The following is an 18,402-nucleotide window of genomic DNA, read 5'->3' on the forward strand; positions in this document are numbered from 1 at the left end:
AGAATAGCAGAAACGGATGCAATGAGCTATCAATTTAGAAATAGTCTGTTTTGAGATGGCTTTTCCTTGTGATCCTGCAGCATATGACACTAAAAGTTGCTCAGTCTTTCTGAAAGCTTTAGTTCTGTCCAGGTAGAAGTATAGCTGCCTGTGTATGTCCAAAGAATGCAGAATTTTCTCACCCTTGTTCTGTGGGTTTGGATAAAAGGTAGGCAAGTGAATGGTTTGGTTGAGGGCAACACTGGACACCACCTTAGGCATACATGCTGGGTTTGTTCTCAGTGAAACCCTGTCTGGATGAAAAATGATAAAAGGTTCCACAGCCATGAATGCTTGTAACTCCGAGACTCATCTTGCAGAGGTTATTGCTAGGAGCAGAGCTGTTTTCCAGGATAAGAATTTTATATCAGCTGTTGAAGCTGGCTCAAAGGGAGGCAGTGTGAGTTTTTCCAAGACATAATTGAGGTCCCTTGCAGGTATTGGTGCTCTCCTTGGAGGTCTTATGTTTTTGGCCCCTCTGAGGTACTGCCTTATTAAAGGATGAGAAAAGATAGGAGGTTCCGTATTGTAATGGGCTGAAATGGCAGAGGCATGAATCTTAATTGATGAAAAGGAAAGGCCTTTGACCAGCATCTCAGTTAGGTATTGTAAAGTCTGAGGAATGTTTGGTACATACATGTCAATGCCTTGTTCCTGGTTCCAAGCATAGAATCTCTTCCATTTTTCTGCATAAGATTTTCGGGTACTGGGCCTCCTGGCCTCCAAGATAACATCCATAACAGCTTTTGAAAGAGGAGTGTTCTGAATGGCTACATTATCCACCATGCTCAACTCAAGTAAAAACACGAAACAAACTTCAGGAACCACACAAAGGAAACCAACGGCCTGTAAACTCCCAAAGGAAATCCAACAGCAAACTCAGCTGGAGTACACCCAAAGTAAGCAGCTATACAAGCAGATAAATCCAATAAGCGAAAAACTGAAAGTTGAAAACTGGAAAACTGGAAAAACTCTGGCAAAACTGCTTTATTTAAGCCTTAAAAATATAGCTTTGCGTCAGTCCACAGACTAACTTCTTCAGAAACAATGTATCCAAAAAAAGTTTCAACAGTACTCTTGGCTTTAAAAACTCTGAGTAATGACATCACTTCCTCAAATTGACTTAAGGGATAGCACACCCTCTTTCCATCGCTATGATCATCACACTCAAGTATTCATACAATAATATAATTCCACTTAAAAATTAGATAAATGGAATTAAAAATACAATAATAAAAGAATATATATATATAAAAAATGATATTATAATGAAGTCAAATATGAACATTATAATTATAAATGTACATATTCTAACTAAAAACCTGATGCAGCAAATACAAATTCCCAAACTGCATAAAATTCACTGCTCCGTTTTTATATGTGACTCTCCTATTTACGAAGTGTGATGAGGTTCAACATCTAAAAAATTTTTTATAAAAATTATATAACATTTATGTAAAATTTATATAAAATTTTATTCATGTAAACATGCATAAATATAAACTCATTAAAATACCCCATATTGAATTTAACTACCTCTCCAGGCTCTTTAACTTTAAAATGCATGAAATGGACAACATGCCATTGAGACCTGGAGAAGCAAATGCTCTGAGTCTCAATTGCCAAAGCAATTCCTTCCTTTCTAGTAATAATGAATCCTTCCCTTTTCCAAGTCTGGTATTTATATGATCAATAGCCATAAAGCCAAATCCATGCTCAGGATGCTCTTGAATGTGTTTAGCTAGGGCATTTTCTTCCTTGTTCTTTTTTATAGCATAATCATGTTCATATATGCGTTGGCACAGTTTCCTGTCCGTTTTCCCCACATAGAAACACGGACAGGAAAGACATACCGCCACATACACAACATGAGAACTTTTACAGTTATATCTTCCTTTTACTGTATAGATGTTGTTCCGGATAGAAAACTGAAGCCCCGTTTTGACAAATCTGCAATATCTACATGAATTGCATGTATACATACCAGCCCTTATATTTGTACCTCCCGACTGGCCTTCCACCATGCTGCCAGATTTAAGGTCCTGAGTTGACTGTGCAGGATCTGATTGTTTTGTTGGGTCAGCCAGTGGGAAGTTTGAGGCAATATCCATGCTGGGCCTTGAGACAAGCACTTTAGGACTGGGTACCAGTGCTAGCGTGGCCAGCCTGGTGCAATCAGCATCATTTTTGGCTTCTCTTGTCTGCCCTTTACGAGTGCCTTGGGGAGGAGAGGCAGTAGAGGAAAGGCATATACTGTTAGGTTTTTTCCAGCTGAAGGATAGGACGTCCACTCTCCATGCTTGTTTGTGATATATCCTTGTGCAAAATCTCTGTAATTGGCAGTTGTGAGGGGAGGCAAATAGATCCATGTCTGGGCATCCCCATTTCCTTGTTATCATGCTGAAGACTTGTGGATCCAGTTTCCACTCGTGGGGATCCATGAGGTTTCTGCTTCGTTCGTCTGCCAGAGTATTTGTTTTTCCTGGCAGGAATTGTGCTTGCAGGTGAACTTGGTAAATTAATGCTATGTCCCACAAGGTCATTGCTTGTCTTCAGAGGGGGTAGGAATGTGTGCCTCCATGCTTGTTTATGTACCACATGACCGTAGTACTGTCTGTCTTTATCAGTAACTGTCCTGGATGAAGTAGGTCCTTGAAAGCTGTCAGGGCATTCTGAACAGCTAGCATCTCTTTTTGATTGATATGAAGATGCATCTGGTTTGCAGGCCATGTGCCCTGAATACATTTTCCTGCCATATGGGCCCCCCAGGCATAATCTGATGCATCCGCTGTCAGTGTCTGTCTGGCTGTGGGTAAAGTGAATGGCAGACCCTTGTTGTGGGGACAGGCCTGTGCCCACCATCGAAACTCCTGTTGCAGGCAGGGAATAAGGGTAATTACTGTCTCCAGGCTGTGGCAATGCTGAGTCCAAACACTTTTTAGATACCATTGTAGTTTCCTCATATGCAGTCTGGCATATGGAATTAGTAGAATGCAGGATGCCATGAAGCCCAAGGCCTGCAGGATTTTCCTTGCAGATAACTGGGTCTTTGTTGCCAACTTTTGGAAGTAAGAAGTCAGTTGCCTTTGTTTGTCTGCCATGAGGTACGCCATCTGGGCAGTTGTATTTAAGCTTGCACTCAGGAGTATTATCTCTTGAGAGGGTACTAGTTTTGATTTCTTTTTGTTTACTGTGTACCCTAGGCAAATTAGTCATCTTTTTACAAACGCTAGATGCTTTAGAAGAATGTCTTTGTTCTCTGCTTGAATAAGGCAGTCATCCAAGTAGGGATATATCTGAATTCCTCTTTGTCTGCAAAACGCAATTACTGGTGCCAGGCATTTTGTGAAGACCCTGGGCGCAGTAGATAAGCCAAAGGGCAGTGCAGAGAATTGGTAGTGCATTGAGCCAGCTATGAATCTAAGGTATCTTCTGCAAGACTGTCTGATTGGGACATGCAGGTATGCCTCTTTTAGGTCCAAAGTTACGAGCCAAGCCTTCCTACCCAGCATGGGCAGTAGCTGCTGCAGAGTCAACATCTTGAATTTTGGAACCTCCAGAAAAGTGTTTAGTATAGACAGGTCCAGTATTGGTCTCCAGGTTTTGTCCTTTCTGGGCACCAAGAAAATCTCGAGTAAAATCCATGCCCCTGCTCTTCTTGTGGTACTTGTTGAATGGCCCCATGTCCATGAGGGCTGTAATTTGCTTTTGTGCCTCTGCCCATTGATTGTGTGGCAGGTCTGGCATACCTTTTGCCCTTGGTAGGGTGTGAAAATGGAACCTGTAGCCCTGGGACACTATGTTCAAGACCCATTTGTCTTGGGTAATCTTTTGCCAATTTGGTGAAAAAAGTGCTAGTTTTCCCCCTGAAGGGGCTGCCAAAAGAAAAGTGCTTGGATCTGGCAGAGGAAAGTCACTGGGACTGTTTCCTGTACGGTTGTGATTTGTCTTCTCCACTTTTGGAGGTAGGAGCACCCCATTGTTTAGGCCTGCATGAGCCTTGGGGCTGAGATCTGCCTCTGGGACATCTGTATCTGCCTCTTTGTGGCCTGTCTGACACTGGAAAGGATCAATTTTTGGAAGGCCAGTTCCTGCTAAATCTGGGTGGCTGTACCTGTAAAAAAATCCTTAACTGTCTGCATGGATTTCGCTTTATCCTCCATTTTCAACACCTCTTCTGCTTTTGCACCACACAAAGTATCATGTTGTAATGGGGCATCTAATAATTTTGCTTTAACATGATCAAGTAGATTCTGTTCCTTTAACCAAGCATGCCTTCTAATAACAGAACCTGTAACAGCTGCCCTGCAAGAGGCCTCCAGTGAATCATAACCACATTGCAAAGTATGCTTTCCCACTTGCTCAGCTGCATGCAATAAATCCTGCATTTCCTTGTTCTCTGAACATTCAGAATTTGTCAACATTTTCTGTTTAAGCAGTGACATTAAGTACTGCTGATATTTAAGCATATGAAACTGACAATTTAAAGCCCTTACAGCCAAGGTAGCAGAAGTGTAAACTTTTTTCCCCCATCTCTCCAGAGCCCTAGAATCCCTATCAGAGGGGACAGAGTTTTTTGCAGTGGAAGCTTTGACCCCTTTGGGACCCTGAGATATAGTTTCTGGGTCAGCAGCAGGGTTTTTATATAGGAATTTATGAGAATCTGGGACCCTGTAATATCTGTCAGGCTTAGCAGGTGCAGGAGGTAAAGAGTCTGGTGACAGGTCGGACTCGGAAAATACATCTACAATGTCTAGAACAGGTGGAATAACAAGGAGTCTGTACTGAGGTAATAGCAGAAAGTCTCTGAGTCTTTTCTTAGATTCTGAGTAATCTTGGCTTTCCCAGTGTAAATGCTCCCTCATGGTATGCAGTGTTTCCCCAAAAGAATAATCCTCAGGAGGAGAGGCTGAAGGAATGGATTCTTCAGCATCAGAATCCTCATAAGGAGGAATAGAATAATCCTGTTCAGAAGAGGAATCAGAGGAAATAGAAACCTGATCAGAAGAATCATATTCTGTCTCTTGCCTAGGCCTCCTATCGGGGGGGGGATGGGAACCCCTGATCAAAGTAATTAGGTCTTCAGCCATTTTAAGCATCTGTTTTTTAGGCATTGTAGTCTGAGTAGGAGAATGCTGTACTTGTTTCTTTGCCTTTAGAGCTGCTTTAGTCTTTGAAGATGAAGATGGTTTAATATACAACTGTGTAGGTCTGAAGACACCCTCAGAAGCTGATGCCTGCTCAGCGGCTCCGGACCCATCTGAGGGAATGATTTCCGAGTGTCCAATACCTTGAGTATCCAGAGGCCCAGTCGGCTCCACGTGCGAGTTGGAAGCGGCCTGTGACTCTAAGGTTGCGGGTGCCAGGGGCTGCGAAAGTGCCTCACTGAGAGCCAGCGAACCGGTGACTGGCCTAGTGGAGGCCTCATCATCGGTTTTGGACCTCGGATGCCTATCCTTTTCCTTGTCCTTGCGTTTTTTGCAAACTCCGGTCATCGGCTGTTCCGATGGCATTATATAATTAAACCTTTGACCAAAGTAATGAAATGCAAAATTGAACCGACGCTTAATAGTGTGTTGGTTAAATCTAGCACAAAACCGACAGCTAGCAACGTTGTGGTCGGGGCCTAGGCAAGGAATACAGTAAGAGTGAAAATCCTTATGAGGTATTTGCTTCCCACAAGAAATACAATTGTTAACTTTTTCTGACATCGGTCTGGAGCAAGAAAAAAAGTTTCCCCAACGGGGTACTTAGCTTTAATGAAGACTTCGGTTCTGAAATTCAGATTTGAAAATCTCAGGAGTCGGCCGACCGGCACTTGCTAACTGCTTTTGCTTCGGGCACCGCGCGACAAGAAAGACTGAAGAAAATGGCGTCGGCTACATCTTTTATACCCCTGGCGCACTGACATCAGGGAAGAGGCGACAGCAACCGACTCCAGACCAGGACTTTGGAATTTAGGCCGACTGCGGGTAGCCTGCCAGCAGGATAACCCAAGAGTAATGACTGCAACAGTGAAACACGATGAACATCTGACACTTATGACAGTCAGCAGAAGGGATCTGATAGTTACAAAGCACTTTTTTGGGGGATAGAAAGGGGGCCATAATCAGTATGTTAAAATTACAAATACTGGCACGATTCAGAAAAAAAGTGAAGAAAAAGAAAATTGTAAATTCCAATTCCAAAGGATGTAATCAGCAAAGAACTGCAAAGTAGCAAAAGACCCTGGATTAACAGGTAGGATTCGGCAGCAAAAAGAACCGACTGTAACCATGCAATGTTTTTTCTTTTATAGCCAGACTTTCTTAGCAAGAACAACTCGCAAAGGAATGGTCAAGATTTTTGGATTTGTATACCATCTTCTAGAATATAAATCCATTCCAAACGACTGCATCCCCAAATCCACGCTGATGAAGCAGCGCAAGCACCAATGAACTGAAGAAGCTAAGGTGTTGGGACATGCATGTCTCTCCCAGACCCGGCAGCCAAGATGAGTTTACAAGGTGTTAGGGTGGGATGGGCAGGGGCTTACCTTTGTGGAGAATGAATGAGTTGATAATGCCCCTCTGACAGGAAATGCAAAGGCCTTAGGGCACTGGTCCAGTCTGGAGATGTCTAGCCCTTGCTCATAGAAGGAAATAAGCCAATTACATGCAGGAAGAGTAGCTACTAAGCAAGTTCCATACAAGCCTTAAAATGTAGCTCATGGAATCCAGTGATCTACTGCAAAAAGGATCAGGCTAAGCATGTGCAGCTAACTCTCATTCAAATGTATTACGGCTGCTACAACAACATCTACTGATTAACATTAAGAGTTGTATCATGCAATAAAGAAAAGTCTGCTATACAGAGCAAAAAAAATCCTTAATCCTTCCAATACAACATTCTGTTACTTCCCTTAGCAAAAAACAATGTTCCCCTTTTACTATATCCATTGCCATTTTGTTTTGGAAATGGCTCACAGCATTTTAAAATACTCTATGCTACTGTGCAGAGCATCAATTTTAGTGTACACACACACACATATTCTGGATTTATGCTTTGTAACAATGAGCTACTAGTTTTAAGCATTAGCTCATACAGCTAGGTCTTTTAATGGGATTTCAAACAGATTAAGAACTATGAAATTTGCTACAAAGATCAAGAATATAAACTTACCTTTTTTAGTCTTGCATGGCCTTCCTTCCCGGTTTATTTCATGAAGAGGGAGTGTTACCACTTTTCCTGTCCCAGCAGCTATCATATACTGATAAAGTCTCTTGAATGTCCTTTCACAGAGGCCCTAGGCAAAGAAATATTAAAACAAATTTAATACAGAATGATATTTTTTTTTACCTTTCATCTAAGTTCCCACTCAGCTTAATCCAGGTTATTAATGAGTACATTAAAATAGCACTGAAATTAACAGAGTTGATAACCTAGTGATTTGAATTTGTGGTGTTGAGGGATAAAACCCTGATTATGGCATCCCCAATTATCTGATTTGGAGTAGCAGCTTGGGCAATGGAAAAAGCTGTGCAGGACAGGAAGGATGAGCAGCTGACACCAGCTTGCTCGCCCTAAGGATATGAGCAGTTGTGTCAATCAGACAATCGAGTGGAAGTCTCTGAAATGACCGGAGTTCCGCTGTGGCTACCCCTAACCAGGAAAAGCCGAAAGACACTAGGTCTAACAAATAACTCGCAGTCAAACTTTCATCAAAACATCTTCATCACTGACTACACAACAAACAACTTTGAAAACTGTACCTGTACCTCTGAAGCAAGGCTTTTTGTACTTTTTGCCCCACTGTCCATTGATCATCAGGCCCCTCCACACCAATCAACCCATTTTTTCCCCATCACTTGGACAACAGTCAACTGTAGAAAGGCCACCATTCAGACAGCCATCAGGGGTGGTTTGGGGATTTATCTTTTAGCACTCAGTTCTTGTATTTGTGCCTGCCTAAGCAGCTGATGAGTGCTGTGCAATGGGCCATCTTGCTCTGATCAGTCACTTCTATGAGGGTTGCTGCCAGCAAGCGGCCATTTACCCCTTCCCTGAAGGATGGGAAGCAGTTTCCTGATCTCCAGCACAAAAATAACACTTTCCTATTTGCTCCATAAGCAGTAGCAACCCTCTCCTCCCTCAGGGAGAGAGATGCAGGCCTCAACCCTTTTCTCCATGCCTCAGTCCTCCAGTGCCAGAGTCACTAATCAAACCCCGGACGCCAGAGTTGCAATTAGAACCCCCTTCCCCTCAATGCCATAGAGCCAGGTGCCTCTCAAATGAGGCTTGAGTTGTTAAATCTAAACAGACTGTGACACAGGCAGAAAAAAAATCATAGTATGTTTAATTGGAGGCACTGTCTTCCATATAACACTATATTAATGATGACGTAACATGTATTAAAAGCATGCCAATGAGACTAGCAAAAAACAAACAAACAAAAAAAAAAGACTATGAATGGTACCAGATGCTGCAAATACTGGAAGGGAATGAGCCGTGTAATCTGCTCATAACGCCCAAGATTAAATACCTCAAATACCCCAAGGAAACAGAGATTCGGAATACAATAAAGCAGGTGTACGAAAATAAATGAGCAGAACCAATATTAAAACTCAGCTCCACACCTGACAAAATACATAAAGTCTACCAGCAGGTGAGAAACAGCAAAAAGGTGAAAGACCAGTACATACTGATAAAGAGACAAATCAGGAAACCAGTATACAATGCATATAAATTGTAAAACAGCAATGCAAGTTTTAACCCTTCCCTGTAAATTACACACTCTAGCATTCAAAATAAGTCCCAAATGAAGTTTTCCAGCAAAAGAACTTCTTCATTTCTACTATCCAGCCCACCTGTCACACTTGGATGCATTAGTTCTCAGAGACAGAGAGAAAGAGGGACAAACAGATTAAAGAACCAGACGCACAGTTAAAAATGAAACACTTCCCATCACCATTTTTATTCTAAATGCAACTTTGAAGCGTTCACACTTAATACCAATGAAGTTTTTTGCTTGATTAGACATTAGACTGATATTTTGTTTTCTTTATGCTCTGGCCCTGAGGATGTAGATATTTTTCTCAGACTAGATTAAATTTTTATGCTGCTCATTTCAAGATGCAGTCTCTTCGCATACACATTCAGCAGTCTTAACAGCATCTGCCAATGGACGTTTAAACCTGGGATGGGAAGCATGTGTCCACCACACACATCAACAAATACAGCTCTGAAAAAAAGGAGAAGTGACGAAGTAAACACTGCATTATCAACTGTTAAGGAATTTCTCCTGCTAGTATTCTGTGAACCCCTCTGTATACTTTTGTTGTGCAAGCAGACGTGAGAATTTTTACTGCTTTTTCTATCAACATGAAATGTTAGTCTTGAGTCCTTCCTTTAAATAGCTTTCCAACTGATAAATTATTTAATATAAATAAAACTGGTGTAACCAGTCAGGAGGAGAAGGTAACCTCACACAACACAATTCCAGTATCACATAGTCCCACCACATCAGCGAACCAAACACATAAATACACAAAAACATACTCGGAGGCTCTAAATAAAAATCTACCTAAGCAACAGAGACCTCCAAAGCAGACATCCAAGCAAACGCTACCTCAAAACAAAACACGCACAATACATAATCCACAAAGTCAGTGTGCCAAGCAGCCACAGCCCTTAAGGCTGAATAACACACCTGATACTCTTGTAATAGGTGACTCTATTGTCAGACACACTGACGTCCCGGTCACCAGGCTGAATAAAGAGAAGGTCACGGTGAGCTGCCTGTCGGGTGCTAGGATCCGCCACATAACGCAAGCACTCAGGTCACTCCAAAGCAAATACAAATATGACTCAGTCATTGTACATGCTGGTGTGAATGACCGGAGACGTACCTCCCTGGACTACATGAAGAGAGACAGAGGAGCTCTCTGATCATGTAGCCCAAGCTGGTATGACCCTGACCTTGAGCAGCATCTTACCCTCACCTAAAATGATGCCACAGTACAAAGACAAAATGATCGATTTTAACAATTGGCTACAATTTTGGTGTCATTCAAAGAGGATCCAGTGTCTGTCAGCCTGGGATGACATGCTCGACAAGCCACGTTGCTTCGCTAGGGACGGCTTGCACCTGTCACCACTGGGCTTTCGGATATTGGCAAAGGCTCTTGCCACCCCCATAGTGCCTTTTTTAGGCAAGGCTCAAAAGTCAAACCCACCCCCATAGACAGCACAAGGAACAAGAAACTAAGGGTAATGCTGCTAAACGCCGGAAGTCTTAACCTCAAGATGCACGCACTCGAAGCTCGCCTCAGTATGGAGAACATCGATATCTGTGCAGTGACAAAAACCTGGTTCAAGGCTCCAGAGAGCACCCCAGCACTACCAGGCTATACCTCATATCATGTTTTTCGGCCCCAAAACCCGGACCGAACCACAAAAGGAGGGGGAGTTTCCATATTTATCAAGGATATCCAACTCCTCCAGGTTAGTGGCATTGCACGAAGTATCGGAGACCATCCATGTGCAACTAACAGTGGGCAAGACTGCTTTTCAGTTTATAGGATCCTACAGACCACTCTCTCAAAGTCAGAAATCCCACTCGGCTTTCCTGAAAACATTGGAGAACATGAAGATCTCTCCAAACACCATTATATTGGTCGACTTCAACTACCCAAACATTGACTGGGAGCACTACTCAAGCCCCAGCACCTTAGCCCAAAGGTTCCTGGAAATTATAAACTCAAATGCTATGGAACAACTAGTCACCACTCCCACAAGAGGGGACAACATACTAGACCTGATCATTACCAACATGGGGACTCTATGCTCCACACCAGAAGTATATCCCTCATTGGTAAGATCAGACCATAAATTAATTTCACTGGATGTCCACATCCCAACCCCACCCCAGCCCAGAAAACCACAGTGAAAAACTTCTCAAAAGCGAACTTCTCACTTCTCAAAACCAAAGTGGAATCCTTCAAGGCCCCAGGGCCAGTGGAAACTACGGCCCAAACTGCAGAATCCTATATAAACGCATTCTACGGACATCTCCAGGAATGCATGGATCATGCTATCCCAAACAAAACCAAGACCCAATCATCCAAAGGCAGGCGTCCAGTCTGGTGGACCCCTGCCATAAATAAACTGTACAACAGAAGGCGGAAGCTACTACATGATAGAGCAAAATCCCTAATAGGGAAGGCATCTCTGATCAGTACTAGCAAAAAATTACGATCCCTCATAAAATCCTCCAAGGCCAGATTCGAGAGAAAAATTGCACAGGACACCAAAGACAATCATAAGACTTTTTTCAGTTATGTTAGAAACCTGGGATGCAACTCCCAGACTTGTTCTGAGTTGATTCTAAACGACAAAAAATACACTGAACCTACAGACATCGCCAATATCCTGGCAGACAGGTTCAGTGCAAACTTCTCCACCCCCCCCCCCCCAAAAGAGCAAGTATCTATCCCGGCATAAGGCTGCCTCCCAAACATCTCTGATGCTCAGGTAAAGGCTGCCCTCTCCAAAGCAAAAAACACTGCTTCCATGGGACCAGATGGCGTCCCAGGTTGCGTCCTACATGAACTCCAAGAGGAACTAATCCCTCAAATAAAACAGCTATACAATCTCAGCCTCACTACAGGATATGTGCCCACAGAATGGCGTACAGCAACAGTGGTCCCACTCCACAAAGGTGGAGCCTCTACGGACCCTGGAAACTATCGCCCCCATAAGCCTGACTAGCTTAGTCTGCAAGGCTATGGAGAGGATCATCATGGAGCTCATAAACAAAGACATTGGGGACCTACAGACATTAGATCCTACCCAGTTCGGCTTTGTCAAGGGCAGATCCTGCCTTCTGAACCTGGCTGACTTCTTCGAAACAGTCACCAAAGCCATAGATGAAGGGAAGGTAGTCCACACAGCCTATCTGGACCTTGCAAAGGCATTTGACACAATACCCCACTCGGGCATCATAGATAAGCTATCCAGCTTAAATATAACCCCCTATGTCAAAAGATGGGTCGCAAATTGGCTCAAAGACAGAATCCACAGAGTGAGAGTTGCTGGAGCCATATCAGACTCGAAACCGGTCACAAGTGGCGTCCCACAGGGTTCTGTCCTGGGACCACTCTTGTTCGGTATATACTTTTCCGAGGTACAGGCAAACGTGGGAGGACTATGGCTCACCAAGTTCGCAGATGACTGCAAACTGGGCGCCATAATCAACTCTCCAGCTGACACAAACATCCTTCAAAAAGGATCACAGAGACAGATAACTGGTGCCAGTGCCATGGTTTAAAGCTAAATGCCAAAAAATGTATAGTCATACCCTTTGGCAAAAACAATGTGCCCACAAATTACCACATAGGCGGAAACCCATTAAGTACAGAGAAAGTTATTAGGGACCTGGGGACCCAAGTTGATAGCAATCTCTCCTTTGAAAACCACATTGCCAAAGTGGTTAGAAAGACCTTCTACATAGCCCACCTCATCACGAAGGGTTTCACATCTAGATCAAAAGAGGTAATCGTGCCCCTTTATTCATTCCTCATCAGGCCCATCATAGCATACAATGCCCCTTTTGGGATGTACCTTACCCGACACCTGCAGCAATTAGAAAGACCCCAAAAGTATCTCACCAAGAGGATCAAGGGTCTCAAACAGATGCCATATGCTGCTCGGATAAAAAAACTCCAGCTCTACTCAGTTGCATACCGCCTAGTTTGAGGCGATCTATGCCTGACATACAAAGCTATGTCAAATCCAGAATTAATGGACATGCTCCACTTCAGTAAATCTAAATCCCTTAGAGCCACACGCTCGAGGGACTTGAACCTCAGCACAGAAATAAATAGAACTTGCTGGAGGGACAGGTGCATAACCCAGAGGCTCCCTTCGCTCTGGAATAGAATTCCAGTTCATGTGAGGCAGAGCACCTCACTGAATCTCTTCAAGAAGAATATCGATAGGTGGATGGGGGATCGTAGGTTTGTCCCAGGGATTACTCCCGTGTCACTATTAGACAGAGGCACAGTAAACTAAACCTTAAAAAGGGCACAGTATACTCAAATCAAGGGGTGGCGTAAGCCATACAGAATCGGGCTAGGCTTATAATTGCCACAGGGCAGATAGCCTAGTATGAACCTATGAACCCTATAACTAGTTTTGGAGAGGCATCTTCATTTTGCTGGTAAAATTTCAGACACTTTTTCCAAATTTAGCTTACTTCATGAATGCTTTGTGCAGTGTCTACATTTTTTTGGCATCTAGCATAAATGTCATCTTCAAACTTTACATCAGGTCTTGCAACCTCATAAATTTGTCTCATCTCTGCTCTGACCTGAGCAACTCTGCCAGGTAAGACAGCTTTCTCTCTCTAGTGCTACTGTGGGATCTACAGGAACAGAATGACAGTTTGCGTTGTGTACATTGGAATCTCCACAGCAGCCAAGTTTCAGAACAAAGAAAAAAAGCTCTTATGCAATGTAAGAAACATTTTTAGGGTACAAATTGAAGTTGATCCAAAAATCTTTTGAGCTGCTGCTCCCAACCATAGCTACCAACACTGGCGATAAGCAACCCACACACCTAGCTGCAGTCATCATGCAGGCAGAAGGCTCTGCCACTGGTATTAACAGCAAAAAAAAAAAAAGCATTTGCCAAAATAAGGCACATTTTCTAGGTTTTTCACAATGACCTGTCACACACTGCTTCACGGTGAGGCAGAATACAGATGTCAAAAAGCAAACCAATTCCCTAAATGAAAGGAGGCCTTTTACTAGAGAATATGAAGCAGTTTCAATACAGTTCATTTTTTCAATCAATTTACAACACAATTTAACATCAATATGCAAGGCATAAGGAAGCACAGCGTAATGAAAGTGCAGACAAACAGCACAGCTAAACTGGCTAGGTTGGTTGTTAAGGTTTGCACACTAAATCCATTTTTGAACACATCACCTTTAAGCTTCAGAAACCTGGAAACTTTTCAAGATTTTTTTTTACCTACTTTAACATGTTCCAAGGGACATGCACACATTTCAACTTCTACAAATTAAAAAAAAACATGCAGAAGTGCTGAAGACAACACAGCTATCAAATTATTTTCCTCACCGAATATGTACGCACTGTGGAAAGCACCTAGTTAGCTCTGCTGGATCTTTAATATAAAGATCTGCCGACTGGACACAACAGATATAATCTTAATGTACACCTAAAGGCCATGAAGAGCCAAACCCACCCACTCCTCACAGGTTTAGTCATAACTGTAGCTTTAAAGTACAGTTGTGTACACTTATCATAAATGTAGATGTTCAAGTGTATTCACTGTTGCAGTCATTACATTTGGGTAATCTGCTGGCAGGTTGCCCTCAGTCGGCCTGAATTCCAAAGTCTTGGGTCCTGCGTCGGATGCTGTCTTCTCTTCCATGATGTTAGGTCGTCAGGGGTATAAAACATGCAGCCGACGCCATTTTCTTTAGTTTTTCTTGCCCCCGATGTCAGGTGCCCCCAAAAAGGTATCAATATATATATATATATATATATATATATATATATATATATATATATATATATACATACATGCATCAGTATAAACTTTACCTTCATCTACAAGCAAATACACCACATAGGTTGTAGAAGATAGAGAAGGAAAGAAAAACTGTACAATGACAGGGGGATGGCAGGAGGTTAACCTGGACTGCAACAGTGAATACACTCGAACATCTACATTTATGGTAAGTGTACACAACTGTACTATGTTCTTCGTGTTTCACTGCTGCAGTCATTACATTTGGATAGAATCCCAAAGCTATGGTTGGGAAGCTGGAGCTAAACTGCATTAGGTGCGGCTATAAGGCCCTGCAGCACTGCAGTGGCAAAGCCTGCCCTGGACTTAGAGTAGAGAGGCAAATGGTAATGCTTTGTAAAGGTGTAAACAGAACTCCAAGTAGCAGCTTCTAGAATGTCTTTGGTTGGTACTCCTCTGAGAAAGGCTGCAGAAGTAGCTGCAGCTCTGGTGGAATGAGACCTAATAACGTTTACCATGGTGTGAGTAGCAGAAACGGATACAGTGGCTTATCCACTTTGAAATTGTCTGCTTTGAAATAGCCTTTCCTTCTGACCCTGCAGCATATGACACTAGTAATTGCTCAGTTTTTCTTAGAGCTTTTGTCCTGCTCAAGTAGAATCTTAGCTGTCTGTGTAGGTCCAAGGAATGCAGAATTCTCTCCCCTTTGTTCTGCGGATTTGGATAAAAGGTTGGCAGATGAATTGTTTGGTTAAGAGCCACACTGGAAACCACCTTAGGCATAAAATTAGGATTTGTCCTCTGAGACGCCCTGTCTTGGTAAAATATGATAAAAGGCTCTACAGCCATGAGGGCCTGTAGCTCTGAAACCCTTCTTGCTGAAGTAATTACTAGTAGCAGGGCTGTCTTCCATGATAAAAACTTTATATCAGTGTTAGTGGCTGGTTCAAATGGAGGCAGGGTGAGCTTTTCAAACACGTAATTGAGGTCCCATGCAGGTAATGGTGATCTTCTAGGAGGCCTTAGGTTTTTGGCTCCTCTAAGATACTGCTTTAGTAAGGGATGAGAACAGATTGGTGGCTCTGTATTGTAATGAGCCGAAATGGCAGAGGCATGGATTTTGATTGAGGAGACAGATAGGCCTTTGTCAAGCATCTCAGATAAGTATTGTAATATCTGAGGAATATGTGGTTCTGCTGTATCAGTCCCTTGTGCTTGATTCCATGCACAAAATCTCTTCATTTGTCAGCATAAGGTTTTCTAGTACTAGGCCTTCTGGCTTCCAAAATGACATCCATCACAGCTTTACTGAGAGGTGTCATTGATATGATTACATGATTAGCCATGCTGCCAGGTTCAGAGTCCATAGTTGACTGTGCAGGATCTGATTGTTTTGCTGGGACAGTAGTTGTGGTCTTTGAGGCAAGGTCCAAGCTGGGTAATTGAGACAAGTTCCTCAGGATTGGGTACCAGTATTGGCGGGGCCAGTCCGGGGCAATTAATATCATCTTTGGTTTCTCTTGTCTGACTTTTAGGAGGACCTTGGGTAGAAGAGGCAGAGGAGGAAAGGCGTAAACTGACAGTTTTTTTCCAGCTGAAAGATAGGGCGTCCACTTTCTATGCTTGTCTGTGATAAGTCCTTATACAAAATCTTTTCAGTTGATAATTTTGAGGAGATGCAAATAAATCTATGTCGGGGCTCCCCCATTTCTCTGTTATCATTCTGAATACTTGTGGATTTAGTTTCCACTCATGAGGATCCATAAGGTTTCTGCTTAAATTGTCTGCCAGAGTGTTCTGTTTTCCTGGCAGGAATTGAGCTTGAAGATTTATCTGGTAGGTCAAAGCTGTGTCCCACAGTGCCATGGCTAATCTGCAAAGGGGGTATGAGTGTGTCCCCCCTTGCTTGTTTATATACCACATGACTGTGGTGTTATCTGTCTTTATCAGTAGTTGTCCTGGATGAAGTAAGGCCTTGAATGCTGTTAGGGCATTTTGAACAGCTAGCATCGCTTTCTGGTTGATATGTAGATGCATTTGATTTGGTGCGCATATGTTTTGGTGACAGCCTTTGCCTACCATAGAAACTCCTGTTGCAGGCAGGGAATGAGAGGAATCATTGTTTCCAGACTGTGTGAATGCTGACTCCATAAACTTTTTAGTTACCATTGAAGTTTCCTCATATGCAGTCTTGCATATGGTATTAGTAGGATGCAGGATGCCATGAAGCCCAGAGCCTGCAGAATCTGTCTTGCAGAAGACTGGGTTTTTGTTGCCATCAGTCTGAAGTAAGTAGTCAGTTGCCTTTGTTTGTCTGGCATGAGGTAAGCCATCTGGGCAGTTGTATGCAAGCTTGCACCCAGGAATGTTATCTTTTGAGAGGGTACCAGTTGTGATTTCTTTTCATTTATTGTGTACCCTAGGCATGCTAGAAGCTTTTTCACAAACGCCAGGTGTCATAGAAGAGTGTCCTTGTTCTCTGCTTGAATGAGACAGTCATCCAAGTAAGAATATATTTGAATACTTCTTTGTCTGCAAAATGCAATTACTGGTGCCAGGCGCTTTGTAAAGACCCTGGGTGCAGTAGATAAGCCAAAGGGCAGTGCAGAGAATTGGTAATGCATTAAGCTAGCCTTGAATCTGAGATATCTTCTGCACGACTGTCTTATTGGGACATGCAGGTATGCCTCTTTTAAGTCTAAAGTCACCAGCCAAGCATTCTTGCCCAGCATGGGCAGAAGCTGTTGCAAAGTGAGCATTTTGAATTTTGGAATGTCCAGGTATGTGTTCAAAATCGATAAATCCAGTATTGGCCGCCAGGCCTTGTCCTTTCTTGGTACCAAGAACAGTCTTGAGTAAAAACCTTGTCCTTTTTCCCTGTTCTGGTACTATCTGAATGGCCCCATATCCATGAGGGACGTAACCTGTTTCTGTGCCTCTGCCCATTGTTTTTTTGGCAGGTCTGGCCAACCATTTTTCATTGGCAGAATGTGGAAATGGAATCTGTATTCCTGTGATACGATGTTCAGTACCCACTTGTCCTGGGTTATTAACTGCCAATTTTGTATAAAAAGTGCTAATTTTCCCCCTATGGGTGCTGCCAATAGATAAGTGCTTGGTGTAAGCAGAGGGAAGTCATTGGGATTGCTTTCTGTAGGTTTGCGCTTCATTTCCTCCAGATTTGGAAGTGGATGCGCCCCATTGCTTTGACCTGTATGAGTCTTGAGCCTGGTACTTAGAACCCTTAGGGCATCTGGATTTGCCCCTTTGAGCTCTGTCTGACACAGGAAAGGACCAATTTTTTGTAGGCCAGTGTCTACTGAATCTAGGTGGCTGCACTTTTAAGAAATCTTTAACAGTTTGCATATACTTAGCTTTGTCTTCTATTTTCTTTAAAACCTCTTCTGCCTTAATACCAAACAGAGAATCATGCTGTAAAGGTGCATCTAGTAATTTAGCTTTAACATGATCAGGCAAATTTTGTTCCTTTAACCAGGCATGCCTCCTAATCACAGATCCAGTAACTGCGGCCCTGCAGGAGGCCTCTAAAGAATCAAAACCACATTGCAAAGTATGCTTTCCAACTTGCTCAGCTGCATGCAATAATTCCTGCAATTCCTTATTTTCTGTACATTCTGAAATCAACATCATTTTCTGTTTCAGCAATCCCATAACATGTTGGTACTTAAGCATATGAAATTGACAGTTTAAGGCCCTGATTGCCAAGGTTGCAGATGTATAAACCTTTTTTCCCCATCTGTCCAGCGCCCTGGAATCTCTGTCGGAGTGAGTAGGGTTTTTTGCTTTTAAGGCCTTAACTCCCTTAG

General features: G+C 42.8%; 1 protein-coding gene across 1 annotated transcript in view; it reads right to left on the minus strand.

The window, feature by feature from the left end:
• GTF3C1 (general transcription factor IIIC subunit 1) overlaps window positions 1-18,402 on the minus strand; it is a gene marked incomplete in the record, with an annotated part of 1,808,906 nt that overhangs the window by 1,539,704 nt on the left and 250,800 nt on the right. Inside the window, 1 exon segment of the mRNA XM_044089472.1 lies at window positions 7,201-7,324. Coding sequence (XP_043945407.1) covers window positions 7,201-7,324 — 124 coding nt within the window.

Source organism: Protopterus annectens, chromosome 12.part0 (assembly GCF_019279795.1).
Source record: "Protopterus annectens isolate FY-2018-M chromosome 12.part0, PAN1.0, whole genome shotgun sequence".
In the NCBI taxonomy this organism is placed as follows: domain Eukaryota; kingdom Metazoa; phylum Chordata; order Ceratodontiformes; family Protopteridae; genus Protopterus; species Protopterus annectens.